The sequence below is a fragment of the Symphalangus syndactylus genome, chromosome 4 (genome assembly GCF_028878055.3).
Source record: "Symphalangus syndactylus isolate Jambi chromosome 4, NHGRI_mSymSyn1-v2.1_pri, whole genome shotgun sequence".
Lineage (NCBI taxonomy): Eukaryota > Metazoa > Chordata > Mammalia > Primates > Hylobatidae > Symphalangus > Symphalangus syndactylus.
In genome coordinates this window covers 60,531,300-60,555,058 of record NC_072426.2, presented here as the reverse complement: position 1 = coordinate 60,555,058, position 23,759 = coordinate 60,531,300, and the positions used below count along the sequence as shown (strand labels likewise).

Here is a 23,759-nt window from a genome sequence, read left to right as displayed (position 1 = left end):
AAAGAATATAAAAGAAGCAGGAAAAAAATTCATACACAATTTTACCTCTCAGAGGCAACTTCTTTTTTTCTTTTTAACAACAACAAACACAACTTTTTATCATTCCACAAGGAAATGCTATTGCAAAAGAAAGAGATTTTTAAAAAAAGAGAATAATCTTATTCTTTGGATAATCATATCTATCTAATAAGGATATAACAGCAACAAGAATTTTTAAAAAGCAGGTTCTATGGCACAGCTATAAACAATTATTTAATAGAGAACCGTTGTCTCTGAAAACAGACTGTTCTTCTTAACTCCAATTTTTACTATTTCTTTTATTCCAAGTATGCCTTATTAGGTCATGATAAAGAATCGATACACTCATACACAAGTATATGCATGTGTTTATACATATATGCACACATATTTAAGTTATAAGAAGAAGCTCCTGACAGAGTTTCCGTCTTACATTTAGCTAATCTCATCCACATTTTATATTTGGTGTTTATTTATAACTAATGATAAAAGTAATACTTGCTTATGTAAAATTTGGGAAGAATAAAAAAGCAAGAAAAAAATTCACAAATAATTTTACCTCTCAGAGGCAACTTCTTTTTTTTCTTTTTAAAATCTAATTTGGCATGTTTCATTCCACTTTTAATACTTTTTATTTATTTATTTGTTTGTTTTTTGAGAAAGAGTTTCGCTCTTGTTGCCCAGGCTGGAGTGCAATGCTGTGATCTCAGCTCACCGCAACCTCTGCCTCCCGGGTTCAAGCGATTCTCCTGCCTCAGCCTCCCAAGTAGCTGGGATTACAGACATGGACCACCACACCTGGCTAATTTTGTACTTTTAGTAGAGACGGGGTTTCTCCATGCTGGTCAGGCTGGTCTTGAACTTCCAACCTCAGGTGATCTGCCTGCCTTGGCCTCCCAAAGTGCTGGGATTACAGGTGTGAGACATCACACCTGGCACTTTTAATACCTTTTACTTTTGTAGTTGTAATAATTATGTACATACTCTTTTATGTCCTGCTTAATTTTCAGTAAAAACATCATAGATATTTTTCCAGGTCACTAGAAACTCAACATAACCATTGCACCAAAGATGACTTAATGGGAATGGTACTGTTGGGCATATACATTGTTTCCAATTTTTCACTGTTATCAATTTTGCTTCAGTATATATCTTTGTTCACAAATTTTTGTTCATGTTTTACATAAAAAATTTATACTCGTTAAATTCTTATAAGTAGAATTATAGTATTACAGTAAACTGAGCCTTTATAAAAGCTTTCAGGTATATAATAACAGATTATACAACAAAATATATTACTAATCCCCCCATATCTGCCACCACTGCCACCCTGAAAGTTTGCACCCAACTGTGTTTTATTCCATGGTATAGGAAAGTCACCATTGTCCTGCAGTATCTGCATCTTTCTGGCTGTCAGCAGAATTTACATCTCTGCTGATTTTATAGGGAGAAGAGGCTCTTGCATTCAAGTTTGTGCATACTTAATTAGTAAACATGAACATGCCTTTATTAGTTTACTTGTCATTTATATTTCCTCCTCTGATAATAGTCAGTTCATGTTCTTTACCTATTTTTCTACTTTCCAATCATATTCACTCAATATAAAAAATTAACTTTTGATATATGTTTTACAAATGTTTTTCTAAGTTTGTTTGTCTCTTACTTCTATTCTTGGTTTTTTAATTAAAGTATACACATTTTATCCATTTAGGTATAATAATATTATGTTCTCATTTATGATTATATCTTCAGCTTTTGGATCTTTCTAGCCAGAGATCAGATTCAATCTCTGTTTTGCATTTTAAGGCTTTCACTGGGGTGGAAGTCATTAGTTGCATGGTGTAAGGAGAAGGCCCTATTTAAATTGAATGCTTTATTTTAACTTCAGCAAAGTAATTTCCTTCATAGTTCCTATGATCCAGGAGTTTATAACTTTAAATAAGCATTAGAACCCATTCTTCAAGTAAAGTTTTCCTTAAGATACAAACATATAAAAGAGATGCAGATAAAGTTGAGCTGTACTGGCTGAAGAGAGAAGGCTACCTCATGTCACCTCCTAATCTCTTTCTCTGTCCCAGAACCTCTGCAGAACTGCAAGGGAAAACATTTCTTAAGCCAAAATGCACACTTTATGTACTTTCATATTTTTTTGTGTGTTTGCTCACATGAATTGCTCTGCCTGGATTGACCTTTTCTCATCTGGACTTCTGTGTGTGTGATGTGGGAGTGGTTATACATCTGCATATTTACAAAGAAATCTCCAATCGTTGGATCAGAAGTCAAGTCTTTTCTCTGTGAAATCTTTTTTTCTTTTCTCTTTTGAGACAGGGTCTCACTCTGTCACCCAGGCTGGAGTGCACTGATGTGATCATGGCTCCATGAAGCCTCGACCTCCCGGGCTTAGGTGACCCTCGTGCCTCAGCCTCTCAAGTATGTGGGACTACAGGTGTGCACCACTATGCCTGACTAATTTTTAAACTTTTTGTAGAAACGGGGTCTTGTTTTGTCACCCAGGTTGGTCTTGAACTCTTGGCCTCAAGCAATCCTCCCACCTCGGCCTTCCAAAGTGCTAGGATTACAGGTGTGAGCCACTGTGCCTGGCCTCTGAAATCTTAAATAAATTTTTCTCTCCTAGGGGCGCTTAGTTATTTATACCATGAAATAAAACTATTGTTGACATATCAAACCTTGAATTAAATATACGTGAATTCAGATATGTTGAAGAATGCATTCATATAAAAACTATATTTACCATATGCATGAAAGCAAAGTAAACGTCCGCTACTCACGTGTAGGCTTCAAAGTCCCCATTGTTGATAGCTTCGATCAGTTGTTCAGTGACTTTGATAATCTCTTGCTTTCGTGCTAAAGGCAAAAATATAGAGTTGGGTAAGAATAAAAGACAAAAGTCATATTAAATATTCTTTTTCATTTTTAACTTTTGAGATAGGGTCTCACTCTGTCACCCATGCTGGAGTACAGTAGTGCAATCACAGTTCCCTACAGCCTTGACCTCCTGGACTCAAGTGATCCTCCCACCTCTGCCTCCCAAAGTGCTGGGATTACAGGTGTGAGTCACTGTGCCCAGCCAGAATCTGCATTTTAACATGACTCTCAGGTGACCTCTGAGTACATTCACGTTTGGAAAGCACTGCTATTTTCCATTTGTTTGAAAACAACAGTCACCTGAAAGGTCAGTCAAGGCTATGTTTTTTAAAATTAGTTTTTACTAAGGCCAGGCGCAGTGGCTCACGCCTGTAATCCCAGCACTTTGGGAGGCCGAGGTGGGCGGATAACCTGAGGTCGGGAGTTCGAGACCAGCCTGACCCACACGGAGAAACCCCATCTCTACTAAAAAAAAAATACAAAATTAGCCTGGCTTGGTGGCGCATGCCTATAATCCCAGCTACTTGGGAAGGCTGAGGCAAGAGAATTGCTTGAACCTGGGAGGTGGAGGTTGCGGTGAGCCGAGATCACGCCATTGCACTCCAGCCTGGGCAACAAGAGTAAAACTCCATCTCAAAAAAAAAATAAATAAATAAAAATAAAATAAAATAAAATTAGTTTTTTACTACCTTAAACAACTTGATTGGATTAGTAAACATATTTCTCTTCATAGTTAACAAATGTTATTAAAAACAACCTTAAAGAGTATCATTCTAATAATATGTCTATCTTCAGAGTAAAGATGATATCTTGCATTGAGATATTGAACTTTATATAATTATTTGCATTTTCTCACTTTTCTGCTTGACAAACTCTACAAAAGGATGCCGACACTGTGATTGGCCTTTGTATTTAGACAAATGGCCTTTAGTAAACTCTACAAATTGAAGAAGTGACATATGAATCAATACTGTAGATGTAGGCAGATAATAAGATGAAAGCCTCCAGGTATAGCTGTCAAACCCAACACCAATCATGATTTGTTTCTATTCCTAGCCTATAATTGGTGAAATTATTAATAGTGGTTTGGCTGAAATCCTATCTATTCAGTGAATTTGTTTCTACTGACATCTGTCTCAAGTGTTCTTTCTCTTTTTTGAAAGCCTGCAGCATCTGTTATCACTCAGAAACTATGCATATACTCTCTCTTGATACCTTCTTTAGTTTAAAACACATTATTACTTGTTTTAAATTGTTATTAAACTTTCTGTACTGTGTAATGTGTCTTCCTTGTTAACTTAAAAGCTTCCCGAGGGCAAAGAACATTTTATTTTCTTGTATAGCCTAAAAAGCTTTGTTCAATGTCTTTTATGGAATAGATGCTCAATATTTGTTAATTTAATCAATTGAGACTAATAACCTTTTCTTGATTTCAGAACACTGTTCTCTTACTTATAAAATTACTGCATGAAATATTTTAGAATCAAATTTTACTGGATTTTAAGAATATTGTCATATTCCCTTAAAATCACTGAACATAGACTGGGAATCACAAAATGTTACTTCCCATCTTATCTTACTGAGGTAGTGAGGCTGCTATTGATCACGAAAAAAGCTGACCTCTGGTTTTATTCTTTATTGACTAAAGAAACCAGTTTGCATTTTTTATGAATCTGATCTTCATTAAGCAGATTTTAACCACAAGCTTAAATGCTTACTTTCACTCTGAAACTTCAGGTTACCTAGGTGATGACATTATTTAAAAATAAATTTTCTATAAACCAAATTTTACTTCATCAAGACTATATAAGACTATATCATAACAAATACAAGTAATAAACTATCCTATAAAATGCGATTAAGTTAGTCCATAATATGGTTGCTACAATGTCAAGGTCTATAATATTAAAAAATCACTATATGGGTTAGAATTCATATTTAGTTATATAATTACTTTTCATTTATATAAAGTAACATAACACAGCTCCTACAGAAGTCCAAAACATTTCTTGCCCTTGCTCATTTGATTGATGAATATTAATAATACATTCAACAGCAAAACATACTGACAGAAGTGGTATTGGGGCATGATTTTGTAATAAGGATCCTGCCAGTGACACATTTTAGCTTAATTCAGTTAGGCAATAGGTGATTCATCTGTCTGTGGCCTCAACAGTATGAACATTTGGCAAAAGCTAATGACAGCTGACCCGATTCTGGAATATAAGGGATACGGGTGAGGAGGATCTCAGAAAATGAGATTATAAAAATGTGGCCACCAAAACTTCTTTCTCACATGAAATCCTCATTTCAAACTAACAGATTTTTTTTTTTTTTTGGTCTGATATACTGCTGATAGGAAAAGCTACAGTTTAGAAAACATGGCCAATTTGAAATGAGCATAAGATCAACGTCCTTCATGGAGCTTCATTAGGGTAGGCTTCAGTTTATAGAGTGTGAAGAGTTTAGGATCACCTCCTGAAGTTTCTGAAAGTCTCTGCACTGCCTCACAAGCATAATATGGAATTAGAACCATCGGGTGTATACGGACATCTTTTACTTTCTGAACCACTGTGGAAATACGCATTCGCTCTTAAGTATTTTGCATGCCACAACTGGCTTAAGGGTTGTCCTGCATAAACAAAGCAACGCAAATTGCCTCCTCTCACTTCTTATGCGTAGAAAGGATGGTGCTTTTGCTAGCAGGACAACAAATGGGAATTAGCCAGGATGCTTCTGTGCTGTATCATCATAAAAACAACGTGACTCGTTTGGCTTAGGAGGGGCCTGGACCTCAGGAATCTTTAGAGTGCTTATTTCCCTGGGGCAAAGGAGCTTGAGTGAGTCACAGGCGGCACATGACAGCTGACTCTTTAAAGGAAAGCAGAAGGCTGGAAATGAATCATTTGTATATAGTAGTCAGCTTGTGGTTGGAACTGTTGCCACAAGCCCAGCATCTGACCTAGAGGAAGAGTGAGGGTTTGGTGCTAGCTAGGTCTACTCTCAAATCAGCAGTGAAGCTGAGGAACAGATACTGTGCCAGTGGTTTGGACAGACAAGTTGTGTGGGGAGGGGGTCCACTCTCATCTGGCCTTCCCTCTTCCTGAACACCAAGTAATAACCACTCCAAAAGTCAAAGTGGAGAGCTTGTGACATGTCCCTAATTATACCACGATGAATGGAGAATGTACCAGTATGGTGTTCCCTGAATACCAGAAGCTTCTTCCACTCCACAGCTAGCCATTTAATCACAGGAAGCTGTTTACCTACTAGGTTTATTTCTAGAACTGAAGTGCTCAAGCCTATACTCACAGGACACAAAGTACTTTCTGGGGATTTCTAGATTCTTAGGAAAAGGAAAAAGAGAAAACCTAGTGGGAGAGATGCTCCAGGTTCTGAGTGGAATTACTTTCCATGCAATTATGCACAAAGAATTGGGAACATTTTCCCTTTCAAATTCATATATCTTTGGCTGTTGTTCTAAGAGGCCTGGAAGAGTAAGATAAGGGTGTGAATGATCCCAGTGTTTGAAAACAAAATAAAACCCAAGAACTGAGAGTAATTACATAATAAAACAACTTACAGATTTCAACATTTCCTCAAACATGAGATTTGGTTACTATAACAATACTCAGGTATGCAGTGATTATTTCTTGGTTTAACAGATAAATAAAGGGATTATAGGCATTGCCCAAAGATATGGAGTTTGCTGATCACTCCTTCCCACCTTCTTGTCTTGGAACACTCTCCTTTTACTTAACTCTCTTGCTTTTCTACATGTTCTCATTCTCATTTGCCATGTTATCCTTCTCTACCCGGATATTAAATGCTTCAATTCCTTCTAAAGACTCAATTTGAGTCCCTCTCCTTATCTCATGCTGCATCCCTAAAGTCCTGTGTACAACAGTGTTTTAAATAGTCATCTATATTCCAATGACTTCCAAATTGTTAACCTCCTTCCTAGACTTTTCCTTCAGATCTATGTGTCAAGGCCTATTTTTGAGCCTCCATTTGGGTATCTCAAGTGGACCTCAAACCCAACATATACTGAACTGAGCTTAAGAATTTCCACCACTACAAGCCTGCTTGCTCTTCCATGGATCCCCATCTTGGTGAATGGCAAGATCATCTCTCAGTTGCATAAGCCAGAAGGAAACCTGAGGATCATATTTGATTCCCGAAATCCAGCATCTCAATCCAATCCATTGAGTTCTATTGAATTTGCCTTCCTCTTCTTTTTTACTTTTTTTCCTCTTCACCCCCACTCTGGGTACAAGCACCCATCATTTCTTGTCCAGGCTCTGTAACAGCCCTCCGACTTAGTGTTTCTGCAACCAATTTTGCTCTTCACTATTCTGTTCTCTACAACGCAACCACCTCTCTCTCTCTCTTTCTTTTTTTTAAATGCCTGTCTCTTCAGATAACCTTCTATTTGAACTCCTCTAAAACCTTCTCACTACTCTCAGGATAGGTACCTGAAGAGAGACTACAAAACCTTGCATAATCTGGACTCTGCCCATCTCATTAGACTCATTCAGACTCTTTGACTTTATCCTCTCCAATCCACTCTTGCTCCCTTGTTTTACCAATTCAAAATGGACATGCTGCCTCCTATTACCAGCCCTTCATATGTAGTGTCTTCTCTTCTTGGAAAACTGCCCCCCCCGCCCCCAATTTTGCTCCTACTTCTTTTATCAGATCTCAACTCAACTATTATTTCTTCAAAAATGCCTTCCCTGGGCCAGGCGCGGTGGCTCATGCCTGTAATCTCAGCACTTTGAGAAGCTGAGGCGGGCAGGTCACGAGGTAAAATGGTGAAACCCCGTCTCTACTAAAAGTACAAAAATTAGCTGGGTGTGGTGGTACGCACATGTAGTCCCAGCTACTTGGGAGACTGAGGCAGGAGAATCACTTGAACCTGGCAGGTGGAGGTTGCAGTGAGCTGAGATTGCGCCATTGCACTCCAGCCTGGTGACAGAGCGAGATTTTTTCTCAAAAAAAAAAAGGCCTTCCCTGACCCTCATATTAGGTCAGGTCCCCGCGATGTTATGAATTCATACATAGCTGACACCTGATTTTTAAAAGCACTTAGTACACTTGTATTTACATATTTATTTGCATGTAACCGATTAATCAGTTTTCTCTATTACTCTATAAGGGTGGTACTGCACCATTGCAACTCCAGCAGATAACACAGTACATGGCATATAGGAAATGTTCAATAAGTATTTGAATGAATGGTAGGTCCAAAACAAACTCAATTGGTTTCTGATTCCCAAGCCAATGACCATTTTAAAATATATGATGCTACATTATTTGGTGATAACCTGATAGCCTTTAAGAAATATAAAATTGGCAAATGGAAATAATTTAAGTATAAAGTAGCATGTCTTATCGTTTACTGACAATGAAAGAAAACTTTTTGACTTGTCTAAAACTGATCATCGAACTCCTTTGTTTTCCTGACGTACTCATTTTTTCTAATGAAACCACAATTTTGCCAGTCTCCCGGCTCAAAACCTGGGGTTTCTTCTGGATTCAATTCTTTCATTTGTTTCCATATCCAATCCTCCATGGATCATTATTTTTCCTTAGCACTTATGATGATGTTTCCCAGGGTACATCCTTAGCCTCTTAATTATTTCATTTGCTTACTCTTGGCAATCTCATTCACTCCTCTGGCTCTGACCGCATGCTGAAGACTGCCAATTCTCTATCTCGGGGACCTTAAATCTTTCTAGGCTCCACGCTCACATTTCTAACTGCATTCTAAACATCTGAATTTGTCCTGGCATTTCAGACCCAGGGTGCCCAAAATGAACCTCAGTATTTTTCTCACAAAGTCTGTTGCCTTTCTGGAATTTCTCATCTTGGATAGTGGCATCATAATCTATTCAGCTGCCCAAACTGGAAGTCTTGCTATCTCCTTTCTTTTTATTCCTCGTAGATCTTTAGCTTTTCTACATTCTTCCAACTCTTTCTCAGAGCCATTTCTTCCTCTCTAGGCTCACTGCCACTACTCTGATTCAGGCTCTCGGAAGTTCCCGACCCTTCCTGCTCCCAGGTCTCCCACACCGGCCTCTCTCACTCCTCACTGTTGCAGAATCATCACTCTATAGAACAGAGCTGCCATTGTCCCCCACCCCTTTAAGGTTTCTAGTCCCCCTCCTCTCATGGTCTAGAAGCTGAAGCCCAAAGTTCTCTGTTTTAAAGATCTTCTTACTTTTCCAGCTTTATCTCCTGACACTTTTTGTCCTCCAGGGCTTTTAAATATTCTCCAGCCACACTAAGGGGCTCACCTTTCCTCAACTAGTCCTGGCTCTTTGATAACTGTACTTTTCCTGCCAGTTTTCCTTCTGCCAGAAACTCTCCCTCTTCTGCCTGAAAATCTTTTTCAATACCTTGCTCAAGTGTCACTTTGCCTGTATTGCTCTTCCTGAGTGCTTCAGACCCAGCTACTTTATGTTACTTTGATCTTAATGCATTATCACAGGATGTTCATATATCTAATTAGAACTTGACCAGTTTATACTCCGAACACCTCGTACTGAGTCAATGTCTATAAATGCATGCATGTATGAATAAATATCAATATATGGTTAGACAATATATATAAAATACTGGGTACATTTTAAACCACTAGATAAATGCAAGTATGTAGACAATTATCATGTATGATAGCAGTCTGGATGTGGTGGTGCTGAGAACGCACCTTGGATACTTCAGAGTCTGCATCAGGACCACAGTTTATGAGGCTGCAGTATTTCGGATGCTGGAATAGCAGCAGATTTAATCTTAAAAGTCTAGTAAGATAAACCAGATACTTCTAGTGAATGTTTACATTTAATATTTCTTTTAAAGAGGGTTGAGTGCAAAGAAATTCTAGTATTTAAGCTTGAGCTTTTCAGTTGTTTAGATTTTGGATTAATCAGTTTATTAAAGTGAAACTACTTGATGATAAGCCCTATTGAGAGGTCTAGCTGACTACAATGAAACTTGGACCACAAAATAAACTGAATTTATACCTGCAAATGTGTCTTCACTGGGATGTTTGCAGAGTGTCATATGTTGAAATCTTTTAGTGAATTGTGCCTAAAAAGCACTTATTAATGATCAAAAGCTGTGCAATTAAAATGGTTGTATGGCAACAATTTTTGTTTCATCTTAAGTTAGCAATTCTGTTTATTTACTTTCTTAATATGTCTAGTTCTATTTAATTTAAATCCTTCTTTCTACATTTCTCACACGTTATTGGGTACTTGGCTGCCAGAGACTTGAAGGACAAGGAGGTTAAGTGACTTGCTCAAGTCATCCAGCAAATTCAGAGGCTGTGCCAGGGTTAGAGCTTTATTTGGCTAAGGTTCCCCTCTGCTGTTTAATTCACTGATCTATGTTCCTTTCCAGCCCACAGTGCTTTACTTCAATATTTTGAAATCATAAACTTAAATGAACCACCTAAACGCCTTTGAACTTACTCTGGCACGGTGATTGACTACTTAATTACTAGGCTAAGGGTGTAATTAATTATTACATCAATTTCACACAACTGGGTGCCCCATGGTTTTATTGTCTTTTTCCATGCTGCCATTAACAAAATTAACCCTTGGGAATAGCTACTATTTTAGGCAAATATACAAATTATGCTGTTGGTAGTTTTACAGAAAAAGGTGCCTATCAGTTCAGTTATATTTGGCATTCCCTGTGCAATTAGCGGCTTGTTTCTCTGTGCCTTTATTTTTACTTCACTAGACTGATGTAGTAGTTAATGTTGGGGAGAGGAATTTTCATAATTTTGGCTTTTAAAATCAAACATCACAGATTCTAAAGTTGATTGATTTAATATCTATAATATTTTATTCAAATATAAGATCTGGCAATTACTAAATTTCTATTCACGAATGTTTACTGTAAACCTCTTTTATCCAGAAGTCACCTGTTGAAAAACATCAACTTTTCACCCTTTAATTACTAGAGGCTTTTACGATTAAAAAAATAAATAAATTATTCAAACCATCTTTGAACTTTGCTATATAATGCAGAGTAGTTTCACAGTACAAAATGATAGTTAATTGGGGAAGAAGTAATATCAGTCTTAGCCCTGTTAAATTGCTATAGCCTAATGATAAATAATTAACAAATATTTAAGATCAGAAAGATCTAGCATTGGGATCATTTAGAATAAGTACAAATAGGTTTATATTTTTTTTAGTTTGCAAGGATATCACTGGGTTACAGCAAAACATGGTCATGTTATTCCTAAAATTACCTTTGATTGGAAAAGGAAATAAAATATTTACTATTAAATTAAAGGAGGTATAAAGTATTTATAAAGATTTTCATTAAAAATGACTTAAATAAATGTTTTAGAGTCTAAAGAAACTATCTGTGATTACACAGAACATTTGCTTATGTGAAAGAATTCACCCTAGCCACATTAAAGTAATTGGGTAACTATTCTGCCACCCCCCAGCTGACTTGCAGAAGCTAGAAATAGCACAGCATTGTGAATACCATTGAGTATTTAAAGTATTAAGATGTTCCATGAATCAGATAGGTGTGGTACCATTTCCAGTTAAGAGTTGATGACATGGAAGAAAAAGATTTTAAGAAACTGGTCAAAGACTCACATCCTCTGCTCGGATTTAAGATTAGAAAGTCTCTTGGCATTCAAGTTTACACATTTGCATGATCAGAGAAGTTCTAAGCATTCTCTAAGGGTATCTCCTCTCTCCACTGTGTAACCAAGGTGATGGTCACAGTTATTTTCTTGAAAGAAAAAAAATTCAGACTTGGAAAAGAGACAATTAGACACAAAGTTTTAAAATATTTGGAAAATCCTTTTTTGCCTTTTTTTTTTTGGGGGGGGGGTCATGAAAACAATCCAGCTGCCCCTGGGTGCTGTAATGATTTCAACTAACTCTGCTAATCAATTTTATATTAGTCAAACGGAGCATGTATCTTTCAGGTCAATTGTTTGTTTGTTTGTTTGTTTATTTATTTATTGAGAAGAAGTCTTGCTCTTGTCCCCCAGGCTGGAGTGCAATGGTGTGATCTCGGCTCACTGCAACCTCCACCTCCCAGATTCAAGCGACTCTCCTGTCTCAGCCTCCCGAGTAGTAGTAGGGATTACAGGTGCCTGCCACCACACCCAGCTAATTTTTGTATTTTTAGTAGAGACAGGGTTTCACCATGTTGGCCATGCTGGTCTTGAACTCCTGACCTCAGGTGATCCTCCCGCCTCAACCTCCCAAAGTGCTGGGATTACAGGCATGAGCCACTGTGCCTGGCCAAGAGTTAATTTCAAAGTGTTAATATTCTGTCCTCCCTTCAGTATTAATAGCTAGAAATATAAAAAGTGAGAATGGTTAAAATCCTTTATAGCCATGATAGTAGGTTTTAATTTCTTTCAGTGATTTCAGTTGCTGTTGTTTAGCTCACAATTAATTTAGCTTCTTTTCAATAACTGATTTCATCCCTTTATGAAAAGTATACTATTTGAACTTAGTAAATGATAGAATTTAGTTTATTCCTGGGTAAGTTCATTTATAGCCATATTATCCTAAGTAAATAAACTGGTAAATTAGTGAGTGCCTTCTTGGACCAAGAAGGCAGAAAGAGCTGAAGAGCATGTCCTCTCTACCAAATAAGCATCATATCCCTTTGCTGGTTTTGAATAACAAACAAACAAAATTCCATAGTATCAACTGAACTGTTACGTCCTCGAATTTATTTTTTGAGAAAGAACTAGGCTGACTATATTAAGAGTACTCAAAATGTTATTATGCATCCATAATTATTGAACTCCAAGTGATCTTTTTAAAGGTATCTTCCCCCCATCTTCTTGCTAGTGTATGCTCTCAGTCATATTTCAGTGTTTCTCACACCATTGTTGCCTCAATGAGGTAGAAGCTAAGCAGTTTTACCAACTTGAACATAGTATGAATATTTCAACTATAAGAATGTCATTTCACTTCTTTGTGTTGCATACTTCTTATCTTATTTTGACTCAGGAAGTCTCTTCTCCTGGAAGAGACTGTCCAGATAACGAAGCAGATCTTTTACTACACAGGAATATGCAGCAGCATCTCCTATCATTGTACTTTCATGTTTTCTAGCTTATTCTTATCTTCAGCAGCTGAAAAAATAGTAGCTTGTGCTTTCATTACAAAGTCCATCACTATCCAGTCCATAGCTCCCTGAATCAATAAAAGATAATCTGCAAGGGCAGATTATCTTCAGTGAAGTGGGAAGAAGAAAGGCCAATTTACAAAACATATGGGAAAATCAGTCTCCTCCCATTCATTGTTTAAAACTACTAAAGCATCTGTAATCTATAGTAAGTGGGGAATTAGTGGAAAAAGTTTATAAGACGAATAAAATAATTAAGGAGTATTTTTCCAATTTGGAAAATTACGAATAAATGACAGAACCTCTTGATACGTCAAGAGTATGTTGCATTCATCTATGGCATTGTAGATCCAAAGGCCAGGGCTCAACATAATATGTGTGCCTACATGCCCAACTTTGATGATTACTGTAGCTTTCTCAGATGTCAGACCATTGGACTGAAAAGGCACAGCAGCAATCAATCTGTGTAAATTTACAATGGTCTGTCACAACTTGCAAGACTTATTTAGGTTTGGAGGAAAATTATTTATACTTCCCATTTTTACCACACACATATTCACATAGTGATACTGAAACTGCATTTGCAAATATTACAACAATGAGATAAATGTGACATAACTGACTTCATCTTGCTTTTAACCTCACAAGCTAACTGCCCTTGCTCATTCCTGGGTGTAAACCAAGCCAACTATGGGAGAAATTTACTTTACGGTTTAACTTTAAAGCAAGGATGATTACAGCCCTTTCCCAAAACTATGGCCCTCCTTGTTCAGGACTGAAACTACCTTCATAAAACTAATAAAAAGCCACAAGGTTAGAATTATGGTAGAGTCTTGAATTTGCTAAGATCTATGAATAGTTAAGCAATAACCAGCTATTGTTCCATAGTTTGCTTACTGATCAGGAGTCATGTACCTGGAGGTCACAAGATTTATAACTTCTTCAATTACTCCTAATAGATAACATTACTATTGTAAAACCTAAGATTGGTCTTTGAGATATTTTTCAGACTTTTGCATTCTGGTGAACCAACTGATGCCACCCTTTGTATGTGACTCATACAAAGGAACTGACTCAACTGGTCCTGCAACCCCCACCCAAAAACTAACTCAGCACATGAAGACAGTTCTGACATGTCTATGATTCCATTCCCAACCAGTCAGCAGCACCCTTTCCCTAGCCCCCTGCCTGCCAAATTATCCTTAACAACCCTAGCTTCCAAGTTCTCAGAGAGGCAGATTTCAGAATCATGTCCTGTCTTCCTGCTTGGATGCCCTGCAATAACTAAACTGTTTCTCTACTGCAACATCACTGTCTCAGTGTATTGGCCTTATCTGTACAACAGATGAGAAGAACCCATTGGGCTGTACCCATGTGAATGCCTATAACTCTTCCAATGTCGTCATGCATTTGAAAGCAGTGATAAGACTCGTAGGCCCAAGAGCCATTTCCATGCTTAGTTACTACATTGGTTAAAGCTTACTTTGGGAAGATAAAAATATCCTATCATACCAGAAATTACTAAATGACTCACAGTAACACATGCTTTTTAATAAAGGATACCTCACGTTGGTACTGTATAATCAGTTTAGCTCTGGGATATTTGCCTCTAAATTCAGCTTAGATAATTAATTTAAAAGTTCTTGTTGAAATATTGGGGCCCAGTTGGCCAGGTGCAGTGGCCCATGCCTGTAATCTCAGCACTTTGGGAGGCCGAGGCAGATGGATCACTTGAGGTCAGGAGTTTGAGACCAGCCTGGCCACCATGGTAAAATGCTATGTCTATTAAAAATACAAAAATTAGCCCGGGCGTGGTGGTGGGTGCCTGTAGTCCCAGCTACTCGGGAGGCTGAGGCAGGAGAATTGCTTGAACGTGGGTGGCGGAGGTTGAAGTGAGCCGAGATTGCGCCACTGTACTGCAGCCTGGACAACAGAGCGAGACTCTGTCTCAAAAAAAAAAAAAAAGACTATTGGGACCCAGTTTTACAGGTCCAGTAAAGGTGTTCTTAGTTTAACCAATGCAACTGCAGTAAAAATTAAATTTATGAGCCATATATTTCAGAACCAACAACATATTATGTATTCTCATTTATTCCAACATGTATTATAAACATAAATTACCATAAATTATCAATTTATTTTAAAATTTAATGTATAGTAGATACATATTTGTGAGTATGACTCCTTCAAAAGATGAACAGTCTTCAAAGACACCATTCAAGTTACTTAATAAGTAATTAATATTCCACACTTAAGAAATTCGCGTTTATATTATATGAACTGAGATTAAGACAATAGTAAGAATTTTACATTTAAAAAAAACTGGAGATAACATCAAAGTATTGACTTGGAGGTTTCAGAGAGGATGACTACTGAGAATGACTACAAAAGGTTATCTCTGGCACTTGCATAGTCAGATTACACCCACACAGCACTTACTGAAGTGAGGTTAATTTAACTAACCCAGATGATGAAATTCCTCAATAACTTACAACACTGCTCCTGTTACAAAATTCTAGTACAGATTTAAAGAATACCAACTCGGGTACAGATGTTTACACACATCTCAAACAAATGTGTTTTTGTTAGTTTTATTCTCAGTGACAGGTAAACACATTTCATGTTTATTAACTCTTCATATATTTAAATAGCCCTAAGTTCCTTCTTAGGCTTCTCTCTTCTTGTAAAGATTATGAGTGAATAGCTTCTATTTCTTGAAGAGAGACTTAAATATACAATCTCATATGCTCATATGTAAATATACAAACTCTTCCTACATTGGTCAAAATACCACTTAAAAAATCACAGCACTCTTTTGGAAGTAAGTTATTTTTTCTGTCATTACAGACCATTAACCTTTCCAGAGGTATTTCTTTACTGTTTAGTAATATGTTTACATTTTTGTGTAGCTTAACTTTGTATAATGTGATATAATATTTAATCAGAATGCTATAATTCTGTGTGAAGTGTCCTAGGTATGGAGTAAAAATACTCTACTTAAAATACTCACTGCCCCAAAATGTTATTTTCTCCAGTTGAAAACATTTCCTAATTCAAACTGTAAAATTGTAAAAAAAAAAAATGACATTTGGAGCAGGATTTCTTTTTCTTTCTTTTTAAATTTGAAAACACATAATGGTATAAGTTTTTGTCTATTACCCCAACTTTTCCTGAAATCCAAATTCTCTCCATAACATTTACCATCTGTGTTTTGCTAGACAGACATGCTGTAAATAACCACATGCAGTGATGTTAATAAAGAAACCCATGATCCTGTACACAGTCAATTCAAAAACAAATGATAGGTCTTTCACATTTAATCTGCTAACTTCTATCAAGATAGTTAGTTTCTTTTGAGGAAACACTGAACCGGGTAATCACAATTTCTAAAAGGGACATTATATGTTATCGTTCTTGAGACATTTTGCTTGAGAAGTGTTTAAATAATTTTGCATAGATATGCTCCTTTTTAAATTCACATTTTACTTTTGTGGAAAACAATCAGTCTACATATTTTTCTTTTCCTCTCAGCAGTGATAATCAAGACACAGGCAAAATTGAGCCAATTTTTCAAAACAGTTGAACATATCCAGAGATAAAAGGATCACTTCAAATGAGGGATGACTTTGAGTTATTACTTAAAACATGTTTAATAAATACAAAATGTGTCTCAACTCAAAATTAATGTAAAAACCTCATAATCAATTCATTAATCTATTAAGTGCCTATTATATGATACTATGGAGGCCAAAAGTAGTGAACTAAAATACTTTAATTGTTTAAAATTCATAATGAGTTAAAAGAACACTGTCATCTTCACAAACACTTTTAAAAAACCATCAATTTCGATTTTAAAGCAAAAATGAACTTGTTTTCTGCACTTGGGCAGCTTTATGTAGTTTGGGTATTTATGCACATAGGTTGGCTGGATGTGGGTCTTAACATTTATACCTACTTATCTAAAATAAATGTTTCAGAAAATAGAAACGATGATGTTTAAAAACACACACACACAGTTCTCTTTGGATTTATGGACTCTTTTAAATCATGGGTCAGGAATTATACTAGGCATTTAATAGATTGTATCACTATTCAACACGAGTATGCTGTCTTATTATTATTATTTTCAGGTTGAGCCATATGAAATTACTTTCATAGGTAAAAAAAGGTTAGGTATTGACATATTATTATTATTCTTTTTTAAGAGATGGAGTCTAACTCTGTCACCCAGGCTGGAGTGCAGTGGTGGGATCTTGGCTCACTGCAACCTCTGCCTCCCAGGTTCCAGCAATTCTCCTACCTCAGCCTCCCGAGTAGCTGGGACTACAGGCGCATGCTGCCACACCGGCTAATTTCTTTTATACTTTAGTAGAGACAGGGTTTCACCGTGTTGCCCAGGCTTGTCTCGAACTCCTGAGTTGAGGTAATCCGCCCGCTTCGGCCTCCCAAAGTGCTAGAATTACAGGCATGAGCTACCTACCGCATCCAGCCAGCATTGACATATTATTATCCCTATTGTACATATGACTCAGAATGGTTTACATGAGCAGTCAGAATGCATATTCAATAAAGAGCTGGGCTGGGATTCAAATCTAGTATATTTGACACCAAAGCGCGTCCTCCATTCCAGTAGGAAAAAAGATCCTATGACTTAATGCTATGATATGAATGTATGTGTCCCTACAAAGTCCATGTTGCACCTTAATAACAAACGTTGATGGTATTAACAGGTGGGGCCCTTGAGTGGTTATTAGGAGGGGACTATTGCCCTTATAAAAGGGCTTGAGGGCCGGGTGCAGTGGCTCACATCTGTAATCCCAGCACTTTGGGAGACCAAGGTGGGCGGCGGATCACTTGAGGTCAGGAGTTTGAAACTAGCTTGGCAAACATGGTGAAACCTTGTCTCTACTAAAAATACAAAAATTAGCTCTGCATGGTGGCGGGTGCCTGTAATCCCAGCTACTCGGGAGTCTGAGGCAGGAGAATTGCTTGAACCTAGCAGGCGGAGGTTGCAGTGAGCCGAGACTGTGTCACTGCGCTCCAACCTGGGTGACAGGGTGAGACTCTGCTTCAAAAAAAAAGGGCTTGAGGGATTGGCTAGTCCCTTCCATTCCTTCTGCCATGTGAAGACACAGCCAAGAGGTGCCATTTTTAAAGCAGAGAGCAAGCGTTCACCAGACATCAAGTCTGCTGGCGCCTCGATCTTAGACTTTCCAGCCTCCAAAACTGGAAAATAAATTTCTACTATTTATAAATTACCCAGTCTGTGATATTTTGTTATAGCATCACAAATGGACTAAGACACTTTTAAAACATGCATTTTCTGTGTTTTTAACTCCTAAATTATGGAGCGGGGTGGGGGGTAATTATATGTATGAAAACCTACACAGAAAAAGTTGTAAACTGATCACAACTTCAAGAGAATTCTGATCATTTTAGTGGCTGCTAGGACATGTCATGGTTGGTATCCACTATGCTTCCTTCCTTTACCAATTAAATATTTATGATTCCTACTATTGCCCAACACTATTCTAGATACTATGAATATGGCTATAAACAAAACAGACAAAAATCTCTGCTCTACAGAAACTTACATTTTAGTAGGGCGAAGAGGAACAGGAAATAAGTAAAATAGATATTTCAGATAATAAATATAAGGAGAAAAGTAAAACAGAAGAATGGGGAGTACTGGATTTGGAGGGATGTAAATTTTATTTTATTTGTTGAGACAGAGTCTCACTCTGTTGCCCAGGCTGGAGTGCAGCAGTGCCATCTCAGTTCACTGCAACCTCTGCCTCCCAAGTTCCAGTGATTCTTGTGCCTCAGCCTCCCAAGTAGCTGAGATTACAGGCATGCACCACCACACCTGGCTAATTTTTTTGTATTTTTAGTAGAGATGGGGTTTTGTCATGTTGGCCAGGCTGGTCTCAAACTCCTGGCCTCAAGTGATCTGCCTGCCTCCCAAAGTGCTGGGATTATACGCATGAGCCACCATGCCCAGTCTGGAGGTATGTAATTTAAAATAAGGTAGTAAAAGATCTCACAGAGAGGGTAACATTTGATAACATTTGGTCAGAGACTTAGAAAGGGCAGTAAGCCACATGGAAATGTGTATCAGGACATACCCGACATGGAATAGTAAGTGCAAGGCCCTGTGGCAGGAACCTGCTTGATACATTTCAGAAACAGTGTTCCTGATGCACATATAATAGGATATTAAGTCAGATGGCAAGGCAAGGCATGTCTGAAGGAGCCCTGGTCATGGCAGGCCTTTTAATAGATTCTGATGGCTTTGGCAGCCACTGGAGAATACAGAGCAAGAGCAGCACATGATATTTTTGAAAGTGTAACTCTATTACTCTGTTGAGAATAGACTGTAAGCAGAAGCAGGTCAATGACTAAGAAGCTATGTCAATAATATTAGCAAAAGATGGTTATATCTTAAGTTAGAGTGATGGCAATGGAGTTGGTGAGCAGTAGTCAATTCCAAAAAAAGTGTGCATTTTGAAGGAGAAACTGGTAGGATTTTCTGAGACTGCATGTGGGGTATAAGCAAAACTAAGGAGACAAAGAAATTAAAAGAAACTAAGGAGACAAAGAAAGACTAAGGATGATGATGAATGTGTGTTAAAAGCACTAGAATATAACATAGTCATATCAATTCAGTTTTCTTAGATGCATTTGAACACAAACATTGAAAATGGTTGAGACATACTATACAGGAGTAATGCAATGAGTAATGCAGTAGTGCAGACTGCACTGATAGTACTATGGAAGTGAGGAGAAATTAAAGAGAAATGTTCTTTGGAGGTGACATTTAAAAATATAACTCAATCTATAGCTTATATTAAATAAAATAGTTGTATAGAAAGGTTTTATATTTGTTTTTAAAGAAAACACAATTGAGTAGTTTGGAAATGTCTAGACCTCATTATAGTTTTTAAATTTTGTTCTAATCTAAAGAGAAGAAATCAAACATCCAAAGGTATTTGCATATTGCAAAGAATTTCCTTTGGATACTGAAGTACTCACATATATGTAATCAGTGGGATAATATAGCTTTGGCAGAGAAGTTAGTTTCACCACAGTAAAATAAATCATAGCAATCCCAATACTTAAATCAGTCTTTTTGTACTAAACATGTTGCTCACTTTCATATAATGGATTGGCAAACTCTGCTCAACAACGTTGGCCAAGGGAAAAATGTTACGCTATTCCGTTTTAAAAGAAGTAAAGACAGACTACCTAATTCACTGAGTTTCAAAGGCAAGATATTTTATCCATTCATGTACTCTGGAAGAAACTTTATTTAACATATAATAAAATTTTAATGCAAAAAATAGCTATTCACTGGAATGGGAAATGCACTAGCAGATATAATTTCATTGAAGAGGATACTATAAGACTAAAAACTCCCTTAGGGAAAAGCTAAGCCTTTTAAGCCTCAGTCTATTTTACTATATTCAGCACATAGAAGGTGCTCAATCTTTTTTTCTTTTTTTTTTTTTAATGAATGAATCCAAGTATTTCAAATAGAGGTCTCTTTGTTAGGCATTACATGTGTTACATTCATCTGAAGCATTCTGTGTTTGTTCACATATGATAGCAGCTATATCCTTATACTTCTTTCTTTCTTCTTTCTTTCTTTCTTTTTTTTTTTTTTTTTTTTTTTTTTTGACGGAGTTTTGCTTTTGTTGCCCAGGCTAGAGTGCAGTGGCACGGATTTCGGCTCACTTCAATCTCCGCCTCCCGTGTTCAAGCGATTCTCTTGCCTCAGCCTCCTGAGTAGCTGGGATTACAAGCATGCACTACCACGCCCAGCTAATTTTTGTATTTTGAGTAGAGATGGGTTTTCACCACGTTGGCCGGGTTGGTCTCAAACTCCGGACCTCAGGTGATCCGCCCACCTCGGCCTCCCAAAGTGCTGGGATTACAGGCGTGAGCCACTGCACCTGGCCATATTTATTTTTTAACGCACATATTATTTCTTGTTTTAGCCATGGCACTCCAGCCTGGATGACAGAGAGAGACCCTGTCTCTAAAAATTAAAAAAATGAGAAAACAGTAAAAGGTCAAAATCAAAAGCAGAAATACATAAGGGAACTAATGTGGAAGGTGTAAAGAAAATTCCCAATTTTTATTTAAATGAAAAAGGGGGGCAGCTATGAGAATGTCTGTTTCCATATAAGCAATAATTGGTTAAGTCAAGTAAACAGAGTCACTTTATGGATATTTTACTAAGAATCTGAATTTTGTGTTAGGTAGGGAAGATACTGAAACTCATGAAATCTGTGGGGCATTCTGAAACAAAGAATTTAATTATAGACTTGTTGAAAATTACACATTTTACTCAACAAGCTAAGACCTTTCCCTATATACCCATTCTATCCAAACTTCCCTTTCTTACCCACTCCCATCTTCGGTCCTGGTTCCACTGTGATATTCACAAGCCTCATCCCTTCTACCCAGCGATGGAATTTAGTAACCCAGTGTCTAATTTCTAAAGAGCAATTTACAGTCTTTTTCCCACTTCTCTTATAGATGACTAGTCAAGGAATAGCTTTAAAATGTCTCTATCTCTCTCTAAGAATGAGTCTAGATCCCTAATTCCTGTCAAAGTGCTTGGTCTTCTCTGAAAGGAGGCCATTAGGGCTAGTATGATTCCAGATCTCTGCTTATAGCTACATAGTTGCAATGTCCTGAGTCCCTTCTTCATTGTATTTCTTGATTTTACAAGCTTGCTGTACAGATTAAATGAGATTTAAAAAAAGCCCTAAAACATAGTGGTAAAATGTTTTACAAATACAATGGTACAGCATTTTATATATAGATGCAAGACACCAATCAGTTCTATTCAGTAGAATTAACTTCACAAAAACTGACAAATAACATGCTGTTATCAACCAAGTCAACACATTCCTTTATAGCCTTAGAGCTAAACTTTATAAGTAGAAATGGTTTTAAGGTTCTTTGGGCGCTCTTTACGAAAGATAATCTATTATCCTGAATTATGTTTCATCTTTTCCTCATTATTTAGGACCTTACACCTGATCCCAGGAGCAAAAGATGATTCCTGCAGATGTAAGATTAGACTGTGCTACCTAACTTGGAAGTCTTCATGTTTGATAGAAAACCTCCCTGGCAAGTGCCTTTGCCACTAACCTTTCTGGAATACTTTTACATATTATTAAACGCATAGGATATAATATTGGAGTAATGTAAGGGCTGAGGGATCCCATAAATTCCCAAATGGTTCAGTGCAGTGGTTCAAAGCATGATCCCGCTCCTGTTAAAGCACTTAGTGGTTACATGATTAAACCTCTCTAAGCTTCAGATTGTTCTTTTGAAAGATTGGGTTAATAAGACTTACTTAACAAATGGAGTTTTTATCAGGATAATGTAAGGTAAAGTCTTTAGCTACTCTGTGATCATTTTTTTTTTTTTATTTAGGTTTTAGGGTACATGTGCACAATGTGCAGGTTTGTTACATATGTATCCATGTGCCATGTTGATTTCCTGCACCCATTAACTCGTCATTTAGCATTAGGTATATCCCCTAATGCTGTCCCTCCCCCCTCCCCCAACCCCACAACAGTCCCCGGAGTGTGATGTTCCCCTTCCTGTGTCCATGAGTTCTCATTGTTCAATTCCCACCTATGAGTGAGAACATGCGGTGTTTGGTTTTTTGTCCTTGCGATAGTTTACTGAGAATGATGTTTTCCAGTTTCATCCATGTCCCTACAAAGGACATGAACTCATCATTTTTTATGGCTGCATAGTATTCCATGGTGTATATGTGCCACATTTTCTTAATCCAGTCTATCGTTGTTGGACATTTGGGTTGGTTCCAAGTCTTTGCTATTGTGAATAGTGCCGCAATAAACATACGTGTGCATGTGTCTTTATAGCAGCATGTTTTATAGTCCTTTGGGTATATACCCAGTAATGGGATGGCTGGGTCAAATGGTATTTCTAGTTCTAGATCCCTGAGGAATCGCCACACTGACTTCCACAATGGTTGAACTAGTTTACAGTCCCACCAACAGTGTAAAAGTGTTCCTATTTCTCCACATCCTCTCCAGCACCTGTTGTTTCCTGATTTTTTTAATGATGGCCATTCTAACTGGTGTGAGATGGTATCTCACTGTGGTTTTGATTTGCATTTCTCTGATGGCCAGTGATGATGAGCATTTCTTTGTGTGTTTTTTGGCTGCATAAATGTCTTCTTTTGAGAAGTGTCTGTTCATGTCCTTTGCCCACTTTTTGATGGAGTTGTTTGTTTTTTTCCTGTAAATTTGTTTGAGTTCATTGTAGATTCTAGATATTAGCCCTTTGTCAGATGAGTAGGTTGCAAAAATTTTCTCCCATTCTGTAGGTTGCCTGTTCACTCTGATGGTAGTTTCTTTTGCTGTGCAGAAGCTCTTTAGTTGAATTAGATCCCATTTGTCAATTTTGGCTTTTGTTGCCATTGCTTTTGGTGTTTTAGACATGAAGTCCTTGCCCACGCCTATGTCCTGAATGGTATTGCCTAGGTTTTCTTGTAGGATTTTAATGGTTTTAGGTCTAACATTTAAGTCTTCAATCTATGTTGAATTAATTTTTGTATAAGGTGTAAGGAAGGGATCCAGTTTCAGCTTTCTACATATGGCTAGCCAGTTTTCCCAGCACCATTTATTAAATAGGGAATCCTTTCCCCATTTCTTGTTTTTGTCAGGTTTGTCAAAGAT

The 23,759-nt window shown here is 37.3% G+C and overlaps 1 protein-coding gene across 40 annotated transcripts in view; it reads right to left on the bottom strand.

The window, feature by feature from the left end:
- Window positions 1-23,759, bottom strand: part of CAMK2D (calcium/calmodulin dependent protein kinase II delta) — a 319,411-nt gene that overhangs the window by 13,781 nt on the left and 281,871 nt on the right. For all 40 annotated transcript variants that reach the window (XM_055274745.2, XM_055274780.2, XM_055274766.2 and 37 more), the window contains one exon: window positions 2,808-2,883. In XM_055274745.2, the coding sequence (XP_055130720.1) occupies window positions 2,808-2,883 (76 nt within the window). The remainder of the gene's footprint in view (window positions 1-2,807; window positions 2,884-23,759) is intronic.